The sequence below is a fragment of the Ictalurus furcatus genome, chromosome 8, assembly GCF_023375685.1.
Source record: "Ictalurus furcatus strain D&B chromosome 8, Billie_1.0, whole genome shotgun sequence".
NCBI lineage: Eukaryota > Metazoa > Chordata > Actinopteri > Siluriformes > Ictaluridae > Ictalurus > Ictalurus furcatus.
This window is the reverse complement of record NC_071262.1, coordinates 10,795,094-10,817,660: the sequence shown is the minus strand read 5'-3', so window position 1 is coordinate 10,817,660 and position 22,567 is coordinate 10,795,094. Positions and strand designations below refer to the sequence as shown.

The 22,567-nt window shown below is 41.7% G+C and overlaps 1 protein-coding gene across 1 annotated transcript in view; it reads right to left on the bottom strand.

Moving 5' to 3' along the window:
* The window catches only part of tenm2a (teneurin transmembrane protein 2a), a 252,260-nt gene that overhangs the window by 26,006 nt on the left and 203,687 nt on the right, over nt 1-22,567 (bottom strand). The window contains exons 6-10 of the mRNA XM_053630714.1: nt 14,294-14,419; nt 11,496-11,701; nt 10,953-11,148; nt 8,540-8,641; nt 2,199-2,393 (exon numbers count right to left, since the gene is read on the bottom strand). Of these exons, the coding sequence (XP_053486689.1) occupies nt 2,199-2,393; nt 8,540-8,641; nt 10,953-11,148; nt 11,496-11,701; nt 14,294-14,419 (825 nt within the window). The remainder of the gene's footprint in view (nt 1-2,198; nt 2,394-8,539; nt 8,642-10,952; nt 11,149-11,495; nt 11,702-14,293; nt 14,420-22,567) is intronic.

Here is a 22,567-nt window from a genome sequence, read left to right as displayed (position 1 = left end):
GTACAACACTCTCTCACCCTTTACTTTCATACCACAAAGCCATTTGTGGAAGGCTGTTCTTTTTAGGCTGCAGAAATGGTGCATCACGTTTATTGATTTTTGTGCTTCTGCCACTCCAGATAAATTGTCTGAGCAACTATATTGTGATGAAAATCTGACATGAGGGAAGAAAGACAGAGAAAAAGGTGCTGTTAAAAAAGGAATAAGTGCCAACCTTGTACTCGAAACAAACTCCAGTTCTTTTCATCGCTGATGTGTTCTCTCTTTCTCTCGCTACCTGGCCTCCTCTGAACCCAGTATCACCTCTTACCTTCACCTATTTTTGTATGTAACCCTCTCTTGCACAATTTTCTTGTCGGAGTGAAAAACATACAACTCCTCGAGCTTCCACTCATCTCTCACCTCTCCAATCAAAAAACATTATTCTCATGAGAATATCTTTATTGAAGTAATACTGTATTCTGTCAAAACTAAGTGACATACTTGTAGAATATGTAAAACAATCACTGATCCCTTGGAGCTGTTTTGTGGCTATTGGTCCAAGTGTTCTTGTAAAGATTGTTGATGGCATGAGCATATAGTACTGTGAAAAAGTATCTGACATCATCTGTTTTTGTGTACATCTCATACTAAATAGGTTTAGATCTTCAACCGAAATACAACATAAAACAAAGCCAACCTGAGTAAACACACAATACAATTTTTATTATTATTATTTTTTTACTGAAGCAAAAAAAAAAAAAAAAAAAAATGTAACCAATGTCAATGTATCACCAATGTAAAAAACTAATTTCCTCTCTTTAATTGGGGCCTCCTTTAGCAGCAATAACTGCAAACAAATGCTTCCGATAACTGGAGATCAGTCTTTCACTTACTTCATAGGACTACTCCTATGCTCTGGATCATTGTCTTGCTGCATAATCCAGTTGCGCTTGAGTTTCAACTTATGGACTGTAGACCGGACATTTACCTTTAGGATTTTCTGGTAGAGAGAAGAATTCATGATTCCCTCAATTATTGCAAGTTGACCAGACCCTGAAGTAGCAAAGCATCCCCACACCATCACACTTCCACCACCATGCTTGACTATAGGTATCATGTTCTTTTTATTTAATTCTGTGTTTGGTCTATGCCAGTTGTAAAGGGACCCCATCTTCCAAATAGTTCCACTTTCTACTCATCAAACCACAGAACATTCTCCCAAAAGGTTTGAGGATCATCAAGGTGTTTTTGGCAAAATTCAGATGAGTCTTAATGTTCTTCTGGGTTAGCAGTGGTTTTCACATCGCCACGCTTCCATGGATGCCATTTTTGCCCAGTGTCTTTCTGATAGAGTAGTTCTGAACAGTGACCTTTGTTGATGCAAGAGAGGCCTGTAGGTCCTTTGATGTTGTGATTTGGTCTTTTGTGTCGTGCTGGATGAGTGGATGCTGAATTGTGCTCTTGGAGGAATTCTGGAAGGTCCGCCACTTCTGGGAAGGTTCACTACTGTGCAGAGTTTTTCCATTTGGAGATAATGGCATTGTGGTCCTTTGGAGTCCCAGAGCCTTTGAAATAGCTTTGTAACCCTTCCCAGACTGATGTATTTCAATTACCTTCTTCCTCATCATTTCTGGAATTTCTTTCAACTTTGGCATAATGTATTACTGTGTAAGTTTTAACCAACTTCATGCTGTTGAAAAGTTCTTTTTAAGTATTGATTTGATTGAACGGGGTTTGCAGTAATCAGGCCAAGTCCATCTGAAGCCCATTATGAATGCAGTTTTATAGATTTGGGGAATTAGTAAATATGGGGGCAAATTTTCACACAGGCCCAGTTGGTACTGGATAACTTTTTTGCTTCAATAAATAATGTTATCATTTAAAAACTGTTTGTTGTGTTTACTCAGGTTGCATTTGTTTTAATTTCTGAAACAATTTAGTATGAGATACACACAAAAATAGAGGAAATCAGGAATGGGTAAATACTTTTTCACAGCACTGTACATGCCAAGCAACACAGAAATGCTTATGGGAACACTAAAACAATGTTTAGACTCTGGATTTGTATACCCCAGTGAAAAATTGAGATATTCAGTCTCTGGATTTTTGAACCTTACTGAAAAATTTTACTATTTAAGAAAAAATTTCAAGTTTCTAAAAAAAAAAAAAAATACAAATAAAAATAGCATTTAAAACGTACACACACACATACATACCTTCAGCACAGTTCTCTCCCTTGTAACCCAGCGAACAGACACACGTGCCCTCCTTGCAGGTTCCATGGCCACCACACTGAGGATCAATGCACTGATTTATTGGAATATCACACTCTGGCCCCTTCCATCCACTGTAGCATGTACATGAGCCTTTATCATACTGTCCATTACCACTGCAGAGCACTGGACATGCAGCTGAGAGAGAGAGAGAGAGAGAGAGAGAGAGAGAGAGAGAGAGAGAGAGAGAGAGAGGGAATGAATTCACTGACACATGATGGATTTATAGTATTCTCCCAGACAAGTATGTTTAGTAAATCCCTGAAACACAATAAGTATTAAAAAAATCACAAGAAAACAAGATCTCTAGTTTGTGTAAGCAGTTTCCAAAGAGCTCACAGACCCCACTGATGACAGATGGAGAAAAATCCTTGATTGCAGAAAACGTGCCTGTGATTGCAGCGATGTAGAAACAGAGTATATGAGGAACAAAGAAATAATGGGCATGCACAACCTGCATACATGACAGGAGAAGAACAGCAGGGAACCATTCCAACACATTTTTTAATGGACCTGCTTATGATTGCGGCACAGATTTATTTTTAATTCATTCGTCTTTGTAATTATCTTCAGTAACCGATTATCCCAGTCAGGGTCACAGCAGATTCCAGGAGCACAGAGTGCAGGGGGCGCCATCCCATTACAGGCCACCCTGTTCAGGCCTGATGTCACAAAAACAATACACACAGACACACTGGGTGCTTCTCATTTCCTTTCCTCGCTTCCATTCCTTGCGTCTTAGCTCCACCCCCTTAAGATGCGAGAGAAGGATGAGATGTGAGGAGAGAAGAAGCGAAGCAAGTCAAATGGAATATCCTCACTCTCTCAAGCGTCAATTCAAAGCCATATCAATTAATGATGACTGTGCTCAGCTGGATGACCTCACTGCGCTTCAGGGGTCTGCCATTATTTTTTTTTGATGGAGCTTGGTTAATAACAACATTCTTAATAAAGCTAAATGCACTGATAGTATGTGAAATCTCTGGGTTATTCAACAATGAATTAATGAACAATACATAAATTATAACATCTTTTGTGTGGCTTTGCATATCCAAACATGCAAGGATCAATTCATTACAATACTCATTGTAGTCATATTATTATTAATTATATTTCATACAAAATTCCATCCCGTCATCAAAGGACTTTTTGTTTGAGATTGTGGCAGATGTAAAGGAGGAGGGGAATTTATACGTTCATCCAGTTTTTTGACAAGAAACACTTCCGCATAGGATACACCTGTGTATCCTCGCTCCAAGCTCCTCTGGACGCTTCCTCACTCCTTGTTCCTCACTTCCTCGTGGTGCAATTAGAGGATTGATATGTCCTTCAAGATGGTTGATGTCGATCAATTTCCGGGTCATGGGCTGGAGGACGGAGGAGCGAGGAAACAAGGAAGCATCAATTTGAGTATTGAGAAGCACCCACTCATTCACACCCAGTGGTAATTTAGCATCGCCAATTCACCTAGCAGCATCTCTTTAGAAGAAACCTGGTGTACCCAGAGAACATGCACAGAAACTCAGACAGTAAGTGTGGACCCTGTAGCCATGCTGCCTTTATTTTAATTTCCCCTTTTAAATTATTAAGTACAAAAATGGCAAAAATATACAACCATAATTACTTACTGGCGCCACTGGGGCTTTTTTATTGCTGAACTTTTCACTCATAAAACACAAACCAGTAGATTGTGATATAGATCTTAAACCTTTTATATCACAATAACTGCATTTTTCTAGTTCTTACAATGTGATTCGAGCTGACATTATTTATACATGTTTCTATATTACTGAGCTTTAGATAAAATCCATTTCATTGTAGCTAGCAGTCAAGTCCGCTTTTAATTATAACAAATAATAACTACATCAATTATAATCAACCACTAATCAATGCAAACTAAAAACCAACAAACAAATAAATAAGGCTATATGTCACAGGCCCCACTTTTGTAATGAATTCCCCATCTGAGCGTGTGCTGTGGGTCTCGATGTGCATTGTGGCTCCCAGCACAAACAGCACTGCTTCTTTGTTTTGTATTTAGTTTCGGTCATGTTTTGTTAGAATAGTCATGTGCTTTTGTTTACGTAATGTCATAGTACAAGTGCATTATTTTATGATTCAGTCTTGTCTCCACCCCTGCCCTCTGAATGGTAAGTCCCTTGATCGTTCTCACCTGTTTTCAGTTCATTCCTGATTAGTTTGTGTATTTTAGCCCTGATGCTTCATTACCTCAATGAGGAGTCTTATTGTGCATATTATGTCACCAAGCCTTGCAACAAAAAGCTTTAAGTCCATGCCTTGTTATGCTGTTTCCTGATTTCTGTTTGTTTCCTGGTTATAACTTATGCTCCTGTTTCTGTCATGGCCCCCAGGGACAACTCCATCTTTGGCCAATAGAGGGCACCCTGACTGCCTTTGCAGAACAACAACTTCTGTTGTCTCAGTCCATTTCGTATCTTAACTATTCTCATGTGTTTTCATTTTCCTGATTGATTGGTGCTCTATTTAAGATACCTGTTTTTCCTTCGCAGTTGTTGGAGCATTGATTCAAGTCAGGTCATGTTTGTGGTGGGCCTGTCATGGTTATTATTTTTAAGTATTTTGATTATTTAATACCTCTTTCTTAGGGTTTATTTTCTAGTTCCTATGTTTGACAACACTGGTTCCTAGTGTGTCTTTCCTCATGTGTGTTTCCCTGAGCCTGTTTCCCTGAGCCTGTTTCCCTGTTATCTGTCAATAAATCAAGAAGTTCTGCATTTGCTTCCGCCTCCATGGACTCACTTCATGAACGAATGCTCCATCCACTCATGGATGCAGCAGAACTCCAGTGCTGTGATGGGAGTGGGTGTCGCGGGGATACCTTAAGAGCCTGTTCATCAACAGTTGGGGGTGGTGGGATAGACTAGACCAAGAGCGGGTTTGTGCTCTGAGATGGATGCTCTCTGCTACCCTCCCATCCTGCCCCACTGAGATTATTGGCTCCCCCATCACCTCCACCAGCTGAGGATGGTGCTCGGCTTCCATGTTCCCCTGGGGACATCAATTGGCTTCCGGGTTCTGCTGAAGACATTGCCCTGTTTCCCTGTCTTGTTGAGGATGTCACTCTGCCTCTGTGTTCCACTGAGGACATTGCTCTGCTCCGTGGTCTTGTTATGGCCATTGACCCTGCCCTTCCCAGCTGGTGTAATTTCAAGTCCACCCACCCCTGTTGGTGGCACAGCACTGCTCTCTTGCTTGGCTGGCGACGTCTCGCTGCCTCCTGTCTCAGCTGGTGACGTCGCTCCTCCATCTCAGCTGGTGACGTCGCTCCTCCACAACCCAACCCCCGGGCCTTGTCATTGTTGCTGCTTCCCCCTCGGGCCTCACCGCTCATCGAGTCTCTTGGACTAGTGGCAACCTCAGGAGCCGCACCTTGGGGGATGGGATCTGTCGTGTCCCTCAGGGACAACTCCCTCTTTGGCCACTAGAGGGAACCCTGGCTGCCTTTGAATAATGCTTCTGTTGTCTCCTTCCATTTCATGTCTTAACCATTCTTGTGTGTTTTTCATTTTCCTGACTGGTGCTGTATTCATGTTGCCTGTTTTTCCTCCTCAGTTGCTGGAGCATTGATTCAAGTCGGGACATGTTTGTGTTGGTCCTCATTATTATTATTATTATTATTATTATTATTATTATGCACAGTATTTTGATTTGGTACCTTTCTTTTCTTAGTGTTTATTTTCTAGTTTCTATGTTTGACAATACTGGTTCCTAGTTTGTCTTTCCTGAGCCTGTTCCTGGTGTCAAATCAAGAAGTTCTGCATTTGCATCCGCCTCCATGGACTCACTTCATGACAGTTTACTATTCATGGATTACCTCAGTTTGTTTCTGCCTGTCAGTTCTTTGACCTACGCTACAGATATTGAGGATGATGTATTGATCTACCCAAATAAAACATGTGTTGAATATCTGCTCTTGCATCCCTCCTCATCTCACCACATCTAACATCACAGCTTTGAGAACAATGGGTCTAAAAAACCTGCACAAATAAAGTTTGCTCTATAATCTTTGAAGTCAGAATAATCTCTTGTTAACAGACAAAATTTGATAAGGCAATATGAAGCACACTGCTCTTGTGTGCGGATGACCATAATTGGTTGGGACTTGTGAATAGTGTGTATGTAAGCGAATATGAGTCTCTCACTAAGTGTCAGTGTGTGCTCATTAATGAGTTGTGATGGATGAGTGTAGGGATGTGAGAACAGCTGTGCTCATTGGTGGGGTTTTTTTGGTCTCATAAGTCTGCAACCATATAGAGTGAACTCCTTCCTTTCAAACACCCCTGACAACCCCCCCCCCAGCCCACCCCCCTACATACACACACACACACACAATGTATAGTGCAGTAGTACACCAGCCTGTTACAAGCTGTGGTGTTGAGATGGTTGCCTTTGGTGATGCCTTTGCAATTTACTTTAATGAATGCTTCTCAAGCATGTCCCCCAGTTGCATTTGACAACAGCTGACAATAGCAGATTCACCATCAGCAATGTGCCCCAAGTACATTACCCATAACCCTGCCTTAGATCTGTGCATCTCTCGCTGGTGTAATTTCTAACTTTTATTAGCGCATTTGGGGTGAAGGAGGAAGCCGATAGTGTCCGATGTTTTCAGCACGCACACACATGCAAATTTGCACAGATGGAGGGGAAAGAAGAGGAATAGAGATAAATAGATGTGTAGCTATGCAGTGAGAGAAGAAGGGAGGTCAGAGCTTAGAAAGGAGGAGAAGGGATGGCAGAAGGGTTAAGATGAAGAAAACTGTAATGAAACAAAATGTAATCTAACAGTGAGGTAACTAAACTATTAATCACAAGGCTCCCAGGTGAACAATGGGAGATATTGGCTTGCATGAACTCACATCCATCATCGCAATACCTTAGAGACGCCTGCGCGCGCAACCATACCCTCCCCTCTTTCCCGCAACACACACACACACACGCACATGCACAGAGAGACCCAGGGAGAGAGCTATGACTAAATACAAGAGCTATTTTTTAATACTGAAATGGGATGTGTTTATTTCGAGCAGCCTGTTTCAGTACACAAATTTTGTGAATGCACAGCAGAGATATTATCTAATAAGACTCTATTTTACTTGAACGTGCACAGTGCTACTCTGGAAGTTCCAAGGGTTGCAAGGGATGGGGCTAACACTTATCCCTGGGACATACAGTGAATTAAAAGCCTCTAATTTCAGGGGTTAGATTAGACAGGAGTGCACGTTGCAACCCCTAGACACATTTTATCTAATTGATGGATGCAGGCTATGCTACTAACCCCCATCCTTCCCCTGCTGATGTTCCAAGATCGTTCCAATCCCCAGTGTTTACAGCTATGTTTGGTGTGAGGCAAGAATAAAGTATGGATGGGACACCAATCCACCAAATTAGAGTATCAAATCCACCTATTGGCATATTTTTGAGAGTTGGTGGGAGGAAACCCACACAGACATGGGGAGAACATGCAAAACTCTGTGCACACAGTAACATGAGATCCGGATCAAACCGAGAACCTGAGAGCTGTGACCACCATCATGCTGACAATTTTCCCCAGAACAAGGTAACTGTTTATACAAAAGCAGTTGTTAACAGCTGTGTATAGATTTGATCATTGAAGCAAAGTGTGCACATTTTGCAGGTTTAAATGCTTTACTGTATCATGTGTCATTGCAAGAACATAATCAGGAAATATATTGATGCCAAAACGTACAAAACAAAACAAAACAAAACAAACAAAACATTGAGCACCTAAGCTCTGGACACACAACTGCAGTTTGTTAAATGAAACCCTTAGGAAAGAAAAGGATATAATATCAAAAACTTTACATTTACATGATACCAGTGTTGAGATCCCCAAATAATAACACCCATGAAAGAAGTACAGCTCCCCTAATTTCCTCACGCCGAAGGTGTTTTAATATAAGAAATATTTCAACAAGGTCTCCCACTCTTATTTATAGCCCAAATAAACAAAACAAACTCTCACTTCTTTTCTCCTTTTATGATCATCAGTGGCGTTTTCTACTTTATATCTCATCTCATGTTTTCCTCCTTTTCACTGTCTTGCTCATGACTTTGTTATCTCAGCCTTTTATAAAACCACTGGACACACTATTTCCTCAGCGCGTAACCTTCTTACTTCTTTGACTCTAGCATGTACCAGGGGATTGTAAGCTTTCCCCTGCCAGTCTTCATGTGTACACTTATGACAGAGGTCACACGTAAATTGGAAGGTCTCCTACCTTTCGAGCAGTCCATGCCATGGAAGCCGGGGAAGCAGTGACACACTCCTGACACACATTCGCCGTTTCCATGACAATTCCTTGGGCACTCTTGCACTGAGTCTGTGAAAGGGAGGACACTTGTCTGAGAAATGGTGGTTATGACAGGGAAGACGACTGAAACCTCAATAGTTGTGTGAAAGGAACCTCCTATTACACTGATCCTATTTTTTGTTCATCTTTCCAACCCTTCATCTCGACCTCGTCCTTCTCTAATCTTAAAATAGATGGAAACTGTTTAAAAAAAAAAATAAATTATGTTCCAAGGTCATTATATATATATATATATATATATATATATATATATATATATATATATATATATATAAAAGCTCTAGCTGAGTCCTTGGCAGAGCCCTCTTTGTTAAGTGAGCATTATTGAAAATTCGTGACATTGATAATATTCCACCAGACTGAACAAAAAGAAACATTAGTCACGTGTGTGCGTGTATCCTTCAGGCTTTGTACACTTATTATGATGGTGATTTGATGACTGATTTCCCTAGTGGGTATCAAATGTCATTTTAAGCCACTGCCAGTATGTGTCTGTGCTCTTGCACCCCAAGGGTCAACCAAACAAAGTGCCCAGGGCTGTAAAGTGGATTGGATTCTTTCTCTCTCTCTCTCTGTCTCTCTAGAGCCCTGCATCATTATTGTTACAACCAATTCAAACCTCAAAGCATTTAATTAGTCATGTTCAGCAGCACAACTGATGTGCATAATGTTAATTGGTGTGATATCACTTATTAAAGTTATCTGTTCATGTGTGAATAATATTTCTGTATGTGCAAGGTGTGCGTCTCACTCAAAGTTAAAAGGCTGTGAAGTATTTAATTTATTTAAATGCTTTACAATATCTTGGTATTAATGATGGAAAAAACGTGTCAGAGGCATGTTCCTTATGCCCAGACTGCACCCAAAACACAAGACATTCAATACATCTGGGCAGTGGTGGCTCAGTGGTTAAAGGCTCTGGGTTACGGATTAGAAGGTCAGGAGTTCAAGCCTCAAGACTGCCAAGCTGGGCCCCTGGGCACGGCCCTTAACCCTCAACTGCTCAGTTGTATGAATGAGATAAATGTAAGTCGCGCTGGATAAGGGCGTCTGCCAAATGTAAATGTAATCTTTTGTTTAAGGTTTTTCTCCATCTACCTTATTACATCTCTTCTGTTTAATCCTGACGCATGATCTTTGACTTTTACTCTCTGTTTATCCATATATACAACAATGTTTTATAAGACAGCGATCTGAATGGCATCTTATTTATTTATTTAAGTAAATATGATGACGTTTTCAGTGAGGAGATGTTTCATTTGCATTTTTGAAAGGAGTCTCTAGTGTCAGAGATTTGAAACCGTCAAGAGTTAAAGCTTCCGTTAAGTTCAGGACAGAGGGCTTCATGCTAACATTTAACAAATGACATTTTTTGTGTCTTATTAACTTAGTAACTTTTGTCCTGTTAACAAGAAAGAGAAAAAAAAAGAGAGGCTGGTGAGAGAACAACTGTTTACAGCTGCTACAATGTAAATCAGGGCTTCTCAAACATTCTGAAACAGGGAAATGAATGAAACGTACACATTCCATGTACAGATGTATTTTATGAATATAAATCAGACTATTAGGAATTTTCTGGCTAGTTATTGGAGCCATAGTGCTTTTTATTTTGTAAATTTCCATACACAGCACATGAGGTTCAAACTGACATTATTCATAAGACCTACCTGTTTTTGATTTTTGGATTAAATAATAATGATAATAATAATAAACATAATAGGTTTGCTGAAGGTGGGACATAATTTACACCAAAACAACAACAGCAACAAAACATTTTTAAAAAAGCATAGACACCCCCTGACTATGCTTCACAAACCATTTCACTTTCAGAACCACTGATGTAAGTGATAACAGGAACTTACTTGTAGACAGTCCACAAAATTAAATGTTACTATAAACAAATAAAATGTATGATGTGTCAAAAAAAAAAAAGAAAAGAAAAAAAAAAAGAATCATTGCCATGTTACTGATAGAAAAAGTATAATACACTTGAGTCATGCTGTTATTGGAAAATAATTCCTTACTCAATATTGCTAAACCCAAACAGCTGTATTCTATATTGACAGCTGTATTAGAGATTCCAGTCTCTGTAGCCTTAAATGACTGTGGAAAGGGTAGAAGAAAAAAAATATATATATAGAAGCACCCACCCTCTACCCCTTTGCTTTTGCTCTACTACTCTTCAAACCTCTCTGCACTCTCCAAATGGAAGTGAAAAACAACTCTGAGTGAATTTATTGGCCAGTGGGAGATAAAGGCACAGAGAGTGAGTGACATGCACGTGTGCGTGAGTGGATGTGAGTGCGAGAAGCCAACTGACCTAATATAGCTGTGCTGAAGGACACAGACTCTTTTTCCTTGCCGTCATTGTAAAAGGCCAGGTGCCATGTGCCTGGATCCAGATACTGCACGAACACGGCTTCGTTCAGCACCACTGTCTGGATACTGCGTCGCTCTCGCGGAGACTCCACCACGCTCCATTTCTCCTTCCCATCTAAGCGCTCCATATAGTCATACTACAGAGAGAGAGAGAGACCCAAAAAAATTCAAGCTGGGATCTATGGGTATATACAAGTGATGTACAGAAGTTTAAAAAAAATCAACACTGATCCCTAGATTAAAACCTTGAATCCTGTGTGTAACCTGGACATAGAGTACATATTTAATGAATCATTCTGTCCATGTCAACTTTTTATAATTGAGCCACTATGATTGGCTGTAGTGCAACCTACCTGAGCCAGATAACATACACACACTACATAAAACTGATCTGTATCCAAAAATCACAGAAAAAGCAATACCACTCAAACAAGGCAGATTCTCACTGTTTACACGCTGCAGGCAGTACACTAAATAAAATTACCTGCGCATGAGATGGGGGCAGGCCTTTGCGGATATACACCCCGAAAAGTGCATCTTTTCCCAGGGAAATGTTGAATTTGAGAAACTGGGGCTGGCTGAGATGAAGCAGGGATCTCCAGAACACGCCTGGTGGCACCTCCTGGGTCACGCGCCTGCCTACCTCCAGATTTCCTGTATCTATGCTGCTGTTTCGAAACACACCAGGCCCTAAGATGGACAGAAATGTGGAAAGATTAACCTCTCTCTCCTCCCTTATGGGAGGAGAATAGAGAATATCAAAGGACGCATTCTCTATTTCTCTCAGAAATAAAGCAATCTTAGCCTCAGAGCTGATTCAAAATGGATGAAAAAGAAACCGCTTCCTCCCAGTGCTGGGTTTCTGGAGCTCCACCTGACTGTACAGTGAAAAAAAAAAAAAAAAAAAAAGAAGCGAACTGTTAGAGAGTTGAAGAAAAAGAAAGAAAGGGGTTGATATTTTATTTAAAGTGATTTATTAAGTGATAGTTACATGGTGCATGTTTTGCCACTTTTTAATTTAGCATACAATCTGCCATGTTCTACTGTACAGAAGATCAGGGATGTATCATGCATGCAGTATCTTCAGCTAATACAGAGTGTCATCATTTAACCTAAGCAATAAACTCTAAGGCACCATGCTACTGTCTATAGTGTCACATTTCAAACTTTCAACATAGGCTGAAGGATATGTTTGTCAATATGGTACAACTAAGAGGAGATCATTTGTAGCTGCAAGATAAAGAAAGCCAAGAAAACGTATCAGTTTTAATGAATCCATAGGGATGATGTGAATTAGACCTCTGCAATACCCCCCTCTTCTAATAGCAGCTCCAGATAGGAAAAGCAGGAAATAGGAAATGACACACTCTGGCAACTACAATATCTGTCTCTCAGTCCCGCTCTCTCTCTCACTCACTCTTGTCCATCTCCTCCGAGACGCCATCAAAGTTTAAAGAGAGCTTCAACATGATAAGAGCATGTATATTCTCCAGCCTGAGGCCTGTAGTGCACGTCAACGAAACACAGTCCCTGTTTACCCTCCTAATGACACATGCTGTTATCCACTTCTGATTTAATGGAAAATGCTCATGTGCGCTCTCTCTCTCTCTCTCTCTCACACACACACACTCAATCTATCACTCTTTTTGTTGCTCCCAATGATGGTTGAGTGTAAATGGATGCAGAATACAGCCAACTCTTACTCTCTCTTTGGCTTATGTGTGAGGGAGAACACACACACACACACACACACACACACACACACACACACACAGTCCTGCTGTAATCAGGTCAGTTCGACGCAGGAGACCACTGGCCTGACAGAGTAAAGCTGTGAAAAATGGCAAAGGAATAAAGAACAATGAAAACACAATCAGGAAAAAGTGGCTATCACAAGAGTGGAGTGAGCCACTGCTCATTAATACAGGGCAGCGGAGAGCAGGGCGAGAAATGGAGCAACGGCGGGAGGAAAAATAAAGAGTTTTGTCGGGAAGAAGGAGACTCCTCTGGGATAGCTTGGTGGCGCTGCACTGAAAAAACAATAGTCCGCCTCTATTTCCTAGGAAAGTATTCTTTAGTTAGGGCACAGTCAAATAACAGACATAAAAGTTGGCTAGGAAAAAAGAAAACATAATAGCAGACATAAAAGTTGGCTAGAAAAAAAGAAAAGAAAAAAAAAAAGAACAAAAGTACACAACACTGCAACTGATTACCCTGAACAATAAGAAACATGAAAAGCCACAGTAATAGAGGAATATAGTAAAGCCCAGAGAAACACAGATGAAATACTGCATAGAGGAGAACAAAAGCATCGTTAAACAGCTGAGATCAATCAGAAATCAGACGAATAAGACATGCCTGAAATGCATATTCATAAAGCGCACATGTGCAGGTGTGAGTAAGCCTGATGCAACCGCGTTGAAAGGTGGAGATTTGAGGCTCTTGAAATGGAGTGCGTTTTTTTTCCCAGCCCACACTTCCAGAGGAGAGCACTTCCAACTCATCACACACTCACTCAGATAGCACTGTGTGGAGAGGGAGAATGAATGTAAAACTGAATAGAGGGGGGAAAGAGAGAGAGAGCGAGAGAGAAATTCGTGCTCAACACGGCTATGAAGTTAAGCGCTTGAAGATTATGATTGGGGAAACTGTTCTGCTGTCTTTTCGCATAAGAGGGAACGTACTGTGACGGAAAGTGTGTGAGAGTGTGTGAACTGCGAGAGAGAGGCTGCAAGACTGAGGTGCGATTATAGAGCGCAAGGTGAGTGAGTGTCTGTTTGACTAAATGCTAGAGCGACACTGTACTTGTCAATGTGCGACGTCTGTCAAGAACTTGGAGACATTTTCTAAGAGACTTGAAAGAGATTTTGAGATTATCTCAAGCATACTGTACCAACACACCTCTGTTCTTCTCAGACAACCTGCAGGAGTACCAGAGCTGCAGCTAAAGGAATTACATATGGAGAGAGACTTTTGCAAAGGCTTTTGTGTGCGAGGAAGAGTGGTCGAGAGAGGCAGTGGGAAGGCTTGAGAGAAAGAGAGAGAGAGGGAGAGAGAGGGAGAAAGAGATCTTCCTCAGTAGCTTCGCCAAAATGTTGTGTGGTTCAGATGAGAGTGTGAGAGAGCAGCAATCATTAACCCTCATTAATCATAACCAAAGGACATGTGCTGCTCTGTCAGAGAAGTCCAAATCTACAACATGTGGCGCTTGTTCCCACCTAAATGCTACCTCATTGAGTGTTTAGACCACAGTCCTGCCATTCCACAGACTGTGTTGCTTACCTCTGCCTCCAGAGGGCCCCGTGGTATCATCATTGGTGCCAGGCATTCCTGCTGTGCCCAAGCCATGGCTCAGTACGGGAGCTTCCACAGGCTTCAGCTGCCAGGTCAACCCCAACACGTTTAAAGCTGCGAGTATGAGGGAAAGAACAGAGCAAAAAAGACAAGGAAAGAAAAGTGTCAGTGAAAACAGGGCTGAGGACAAAAACGCCTACCCCAAGGGTGTCAGACTCCAGTCCTGGAGGGTTGCAGCACTGCAGAGTTGAGCTTTCTTTCTACCTCATTTAACATACTTGATTCAACACATAAGCTAATTCCCACAGCTTTCATGGTCTGAATTTGCTGTGTGTTAGAAGGCAAAGACAAATCTCTGTAGGACTGGATGCCGTCCAGGACGTGAGTTCGATACGCCTGCATCTACACCCATAGTTCTGGTGAGCATTTCATTTCGTTCCAAAGAATGGAAGGTGTACGTGAAAGATAAAAAGCAACATGAAGTGCACAGATTAATATCTGGAGGGATGCGAATCCGATCTCAGCGGAGACCGGATGACAAACACATGCGATGGTTGAATGAATTCTTGACAGAAACTTCTGATTATACATTTGGTGGGACTAATGGGAACGCTTTAAGTCTCTGTTCAGACTTAATTGCAATTGCTAACCATTTCTCTACCTATTTCAAATTCTCCCAGCACAGTCCTGGCTTTTGTATGCTCAGCTGTATGCATTTTTTTTTTTTTTGTATGCTCAGCTGTATCTTTCCCAATAGCTGACCACTAAACAAAAAACACTTAACTTTACATTGATTTATTTGAGTAATACATTTGCTATTTTCCACATTGCAGAAACTGACATCTTACCACGTGAAAATATCTCAAATGTAGTCAAATATATCTAGTATTTCCTTTTATAAGATTACAGTAACCCAAATATGAGAGTGTTAAAGCCATTTCGAGACAATTTTGCTCATTTTAAGCATCACATTTTCATATTCTATTATTCGTTCTAGAAATAAAGGCTTAAAATAAGCATTAAAATGATCTGCCAATAGAGCATGACCTTTTTGAAAACTTTCAAAATGGCTAGAAATAGAATCGATAATCTTATATTTGGTTTATGGTAATGTTACGATAGGAAATACTACATAAACCTGACTATATTCAATATATATATATATTTTTACTTGCTAAGATGTCTGGCTTTTTTAATGTGTTTTATACACATTAAGTCAACAGAATTCAGGAAGCAAGATATATCACTTTTCTGAGGGGGCAAGGTTGGCACCTGTGGCTTGGACAATGGTGGAAGCGATCTCGAACACATCTGATTCTCACCCATTTGGAAATCTTTGCAAATCTGTCTTTGTAAGCAGAATGACAATTATGACTCTCTGCTCTGTATTATTTTCCGCTTGCAGATGTTGGGAAAATAGACGGTAATTGGCACTTTTCACAAAATGCCTCAACGCTCGTATTTTTGTGGAGGAAATCAGGGACTGGTGGGAAAAAGCGAGAGAGAGAGAGAGAGAGAGAGAGAGGAGCAAAACAACAACCAAAGCTAAAAAGTATCTGAAAGACGGGAGATAAAAATAGACTTCCTCACACAACAAGAAACTTGAAGACACCTCTTTTTGTGTAAGAGCTGACACCATTTTGAGTACGCAGTAAGCGACAGGCAAAAAGCAGGCGGTTTCTCTTTCTACCCTTTCCTTCAGTTCTCACTCTGAAGCCATTTGATTTGTTTGAGGCCCGAGTTCAATCAGCGGCTCTGCATCTCCTCAGCTTCTTCTTTCAACTGCTGCCAAGTAACTTTAGCAGAAAGGCACGGAAAGACAAAGCTAACTTCCCTAAATGCGCCAAAGCGGCACGGAAAATAGACATACCGCCAGGCTTATTTGTGGGTCTTTGGTCTGAATTTCTGTCTCCAGCTCCTCCTCCTTAATTAAAGCAGACTTGCTTCGGAGAAAATGTCCTTCGGCATGTCGATCTTCTTTACTGTTGATATCATTCACAATAAAAGTTGACTCTCAAGACCACGAGCGACAGAAAACAGGATGAAAATTTCATTGCCAAATATCATCTCATTGGTCATGCCCAATGGAAATACAGGGATGCTCTACCAATCACTGAGACATATGATGTCTCCACTGACAAATCTGTACACTTTTTTATAGTGACTGGGTTAGCAGAGTAAGGTGAAAGATTAAACTATTTTCTTGTGAATCTTTTTCCGCCTATTTGCTCAGTCAGTCATTTCCTTTCACACACACACACACACACTCAAACGCATGCACACATCCACGCTCCAGCCCCATCTTCCCCGCAGTGATGGCGTGGATAGCAGGCTGTGTGTTAATGACTCCCGCCCCTTTGCTCACCTTCATTCTGCTTGCCTATCACACCTAAATCTCATCCCAGAAAATCAATTTTCTCTCTTGTCAAATTCCATCTCCCCTCTGTCTGTGCCTCAGAGAGAACAGCCCCCCTCCACCCCCCTACCGTCTTTCTCAGCTGAAGGAAAGAGCTGACACACATAGAGAGTGTGCAAATATACTGCGCTAGCTTTGTGCTTCTCACTTCTCTCTCGTTTCACTGATGCACCTTTCCTCTCTTTCTTTCATCCTTCATCCTCCATTTTTCCCCCCTCTCCTTCTCCTGTGTCGCTCCGTTATGCTGGTGTTCTGCTGAAGATTGCAGATATAGGTTAAATGGAAATTATATAACCAGCGGATGAATTAGGAAATGAATCAGTAACACACAATGAGCAGCATCTGTGGCGGCATAAAGAGATCAGACACAGAGAGATTAACTGCAGTTTAGACACTTTGGCTCTCTGTGCTAAGCTATATATATTTGTGTGTGTGTGTGTGTGTGTGTGTGTGTGTGTGTGTGTAATTGCTGTTTCAGTAGATGGCAGTGTTGAGTTGACGTCACACTGTGGAATGCAACAGGCGATTGTGAAAACAAGGAGTGAGTGAAAACGATGAAGAAAGAGAAAGCAAGGAAAAGAGTTTGAGGCACCCTTGTGTCATGCTATAACGCACATACCCTCAGATACACACACACACACACACACACACACACACACACACATATCCACACACACGCACAGATGTTTTATGGATAAATATAGATAGATAAATCGATCCTGTACATATTACACGGCACGCCTTAACTATAAAATGTATCCTGTTTAAAAATGAATAACTTGCACATTTTAGGTAATACTCCTGTATAATTCAGTGTGTATTATGCGTGTGTGTGTGTGTGTGTGTGTGTGTGTGTGTGTGTGTGTGTGTGTATTTGTTAAATGATACAGCAGCAGATGGGAGACTTTACGAGTGTTGACTGCGAGCCGAATCCTGCGGTTTACCGAGCACACTTGCCATCAAGGATGCGAGAGGGAGAAACGGATATGCCATGCGCGAGTGTGCGAGCGTGAGCGTGTGTGTATTTTGGCCGCACTGCTGTATGACACTGCCGTGCCAGGTGTTTGCATCTGGAGCATTCCAGAAAGACAAAGCCTGGCTGGATGGATGGCTATCTGGAAGTCTTTCCACAAGGTTACACTGGTCAGAGAGAGAGAGAGAGAGAGAGAGAGAGAGAGAGAGAGAGAGAGAGAGAGAGAGAGAGAGAGAGCACGCGTGAGATCGATGTGGAAAACGATAGAGAGATAGAGCTGTTTTGGTATTGTGTGGTTTAATACACGAGATAACAGAGAGGGCTGCTTCCTGGAGAAGGCAGTCATCCTTTAGAAAAGGGAGACCCAGAGGAACCGTCTGGCTATAGCTAGGGGTTTGTTTATTTATATACATATGTGTGTGTGTGTATGTGAGAAAGAAAGAATATGTGCATACTGAGTGCTGAGAAAATGCCCATCTGTGATTGAACTCCACCTGTCATCACCGGTTAGACCCCTATGTCCAGATCATGTATTCACAAAAATGCAAACACACCCAGGTGGCTGGTGGCTAATAGTGGAACAGGCCCATATGCCTGCGTCCAGTGCTGTTGTTGGCGGTCTGTTTCTATGCTGATGAGAGAAAATCGTGTGCTAGAGGATCCCAGGGTCCAACTCCACACTGAGCCGGAGCTAAAAATAATAGCACAGAGAGCCAATGCTGGCCTCGCACTCTGCCACACACATACACGTGCACATGCTGAAAGCGTCAGGAGGCTCTTCTACTCAACCAACACCAGCTGGATGAATTTCGGAGAGTTCAACACAACGTGTCCACGATAAACACTGCAATGAGGTGAAACACTAATTCTTCAAAGATTCAGATTTAATGCTGGTGATAGACCAGGATCAAGTGCATCAATGAATCAATATTTTGTATCGCCATGTATTTGAATTCTAATGAGCCTGTGTTATCATGTACTGCATACGGTGAAAACTGTGCGGCATTCTTAAATAAAGAAAACTTTATTAAAGGAAGTAATGTAACATTATTCCATCCATCTCAAGGCAGGGGATGCCCTGGACAGGGTGCCAATCCATCGCAGGGCACAATCACACACACACTACAGACAATTTGGAAATGCCCATCAGTCTACAACACGTCTTTGGACTAGGGGAGAAAAAAGGCATACCTGAAAGGAAACCCCTGATGCACGAGGAGAACATGCAAGCTCCGCACACACAGGGTTGCGACTTGAATCGAACCCTCAACCCTGGACGTGTGAGGCAAACATGCTAACCACAAACCACCAAGCCAGGTTTCTAATTCCCCCCATCTAAACCACAGTAACACTGAATCAACTAAAATAATTCACTAAATTCATAGCTCACTCAATATGCTCACGGCAGAGAGTATAATATAATGTATATAGCCATTGAGATTCATGGCAGAATGAGTCACTCCAATAATTGACTCCTCATTACAATTACATTTTTAATTGCTTCATTAAATCAAAGCATTACTTAATTACGTTAGAATTGATTACAAGTGATCTAGCATTCAAATATGAGAAGAGAAAGTATGCCATAAATGACCTGTATTTATTTCATCTCCTTTTCCCATGCGAGGCAGCATGAGTCATTTGGCTGTCGTGAACTGCAGACGGGAGGACACATGACTTCAGAGACTATTCCAGGAACACTGGGCATGAGGCGGGAATCCATATGGAATGGGATGCCAGTCTATCACAAAGGCAACATGCCCATGCACATGCGCACACACACACACACACACACACACACGCTCATACCTAGGGGTAATTTACACCATCCAGTTCACCTACAGGCATATTTTAGGGAGGTGGGAGGAAACCAGAGACCCTGAAGGAAACCCAGACAAACATGGGAAGCTCGAGCTCCAGCAGATTGAACCGGGAAACCCTGGAGGTATGAGGAGGCAATGCTACCTCCTGAGACGCCAAGCCACCCAGGAAATATTATAAAAAGATTCAATTCAACTCTCAAACAGTGAAATGATTTCTGACAGCTCTACAACACACCGAGTTGTCCTCAAGTGCTCAGGCATTAGCTGGAAATTATCTGTAGAACGTTATCTGTGTTGCTGTAATTACTAGCTGACAGATTTCCAATTAGGAATATTATTATAGGATAACGAATAAGAAAATGATCCTACTATTAACAAAAGAATAAATGATAAATAATAATACATGAACGGAGACGCTTGGAGATGCATGCCACGAAACGTCATGTACGCCATCGCCGGTTGTCGCGATCTGCTCTCGTATCCACGCACACACACATCGTGGCAAATGTGTCACTAGATTTACTCTAGCTCCCTGTCATATGTGTTGCATATGAGCGTACATATCCTATTTCTAAATAAAAAAAATAAATCGCATCATGTGCTCACATCCCAGGAGAGAGCGGATGGGAATATGAGTTTTGGCAAGCATTTGCTATATGCATACGTATCCATTATTCATAAAACACATCATCCCTCCCATCCCTGTCTCAAGCTGTCTCACACAGAGAACACACTAACAGGTTTTCACTTCTACACCTGTGGTACACAGTATGCTTCCGTGAATTTGTGTGTGTGTGTGTGTGTGTGTGTGTGTGTGTGTGTGTGTGTAAGGTAGAGAAAGGAGGAAGGTAGAGAAGGGATGTGTAATTGCTTCCCGCTTTTTGTGTTGTGTGCACACATATCGAGCACTGCGGGTCCTATTTTGTGTTTGCCGTCTTATGTGCCTATTTCTGTAAGTAAACGTTCTATGCAGCAACCGATCTGCCTATGTAGTGAATGTGTGTGAGTGGGAGAAAAAAAATCTGTTTGACTGGGATGTGTGTGTGTGTGCGTATGTATGTGTGTGTGTCTGTGTGTATGTGTATGTGTGTGTATGTGTGTCTGTATGTTTGTGTATGTGTGTGTGTGTGTTCTTGTATGTGTGTGTGTGTCTGTATGTTTGTGTGTGTGTGTGTATGTGTGTGTGTGTCTGTTCTTTTATGTGTGTGTCTGTATGTTTGTGTATGTGTTTGTTTGTATGTGTGTGTGTGTGTATGTGGGTGTGCGTGTGTGTCTGTGTGTGTGTGTGTGCCACAGATGAAGGACAGTGTTGGGTCGTCCTTCTCTATCACAGAAACCAGGACATCCCATCCATTCCTCTACTCCTCACTCCACCCATCACGCTGTTACAGTAGCATAATTGGAGCAGGAAAAAGACCTTCGTAGTACTTAAAAGGTAATTTTCCCCTTACCTTATTTTTACAATCTCCCTTGGCCATCCTAATATATGCATATTAACTGTTCTAATTTACCACTAAATTAACAAGACTGACCTCAATTAGGGCAGTAAATGTAAGCGGATGCTCGCAGGATAGCGCGCGCAACTGGTTTACGAATCTTGGCACATATAAAAAAAAAAAAAAGAGAGAGAAAGAAATTGCTCGTTTAATCCATTGCCTTTACACAAAGGACTCACGTTTAATCAAGAGCTCTCACGCCTTCTCGCTTCGTCCCAAAGAGGCGCCTCTGTTTGGCACAAACAAACAGTCCTGCTTCTGTGGCTATTAGCATCTCCCAAACTGTCAAACTGAAAGCTAACGTTTTAATGACTGCTGGCTGAGGGTTTGTCACACATATGTGGTGAGATGCAGGCGAGGAGGCCCCGGGAAACTGAACGCCTGAGACGGAGGTGGTTCATCTGAAACTACCAGACACAGAGGTCAAAGCTTGGACCATAAATAGGATTTTCGATATGTGTGTGTGTGTGTGTGTGTGTGTGTGTGTGAGAGAGAGAGAGAGAGAAAAAGGGCAACACTGGAAGCAGATTCATCATAAATGAAGAGCATAGACATAGAGCTTTGAAGTTTGGTTCTTACAAAGCTTGGGAAAGACCCAGGGGTACTGTGTAGTTGAGTGTGTGTGTGTGTGTGTGTGTGTGTGTGTGTGTGTGTGTGTGTGTGTGAGCACAAGTCCTAGCCAGTGCCCCTAGGGAGAGAGCAACTTCAAATGCACAGTTAATGAGAGAAGCAATAAGTAGCATCCTAACCCATCAGCGCTCCAGCCGTAACACACACCCTCCTCCTGCGCCTCCAGGGACGAGTGCAGCCTAATGATGAAACCAAAACCTCATTGACTGTAATTCAAAGGTTAGAGCAATTGTCCTTTGACTCTGTTAGCAACACACACATGCATGAATGCTGCAGATGAATGTCACATTTTTGATATAAGAACACGTCATATTTTTTAGACGTGGAAAACAGGTGTGTGTGTGTGTGTATGTGTGATAGATTCTGTTAGCTATGAGAATCAGTTTGTATTGCTGTACATCACTGCAAGTTGATTGGTCTCTGGCACACGCACACCTTATTTCCAGCTTAGATTGAGAGACAGTGAGTAGGCTCTATATTACAGTGTGCGTGTGCGCGTGTGCGTGTGTCCGCCCCATGGTTCATCTATTCACATTAGTGACAGGAAATGAGAGGCAGCTGAAATCCTGAGCTAGATCAATGCTACAGTCAGACAGCGAGACAGCAGCATCCGCACCGTCTGCCTTTATTATCAGGTCCTAACTCACAGTCTGCCTTTATTATCAGGTCCTAACTCACAGTCTGCCTTTATTATCAGGTCCTAACTCATCAAAAAAAAATAAAAATAAAATAAAAATTATATATATACATATACACACACACACACACACACACACACACACACACACACACACATATATATATACACACATATATAACACTGGAAGTGTTGCGGGCCGACCGAGAAGTGGACGTCCACGAACGTCCACTGACAAAGACATGACCGACATGGTCCTCTATGCATGGACACTTTTGGGACACACT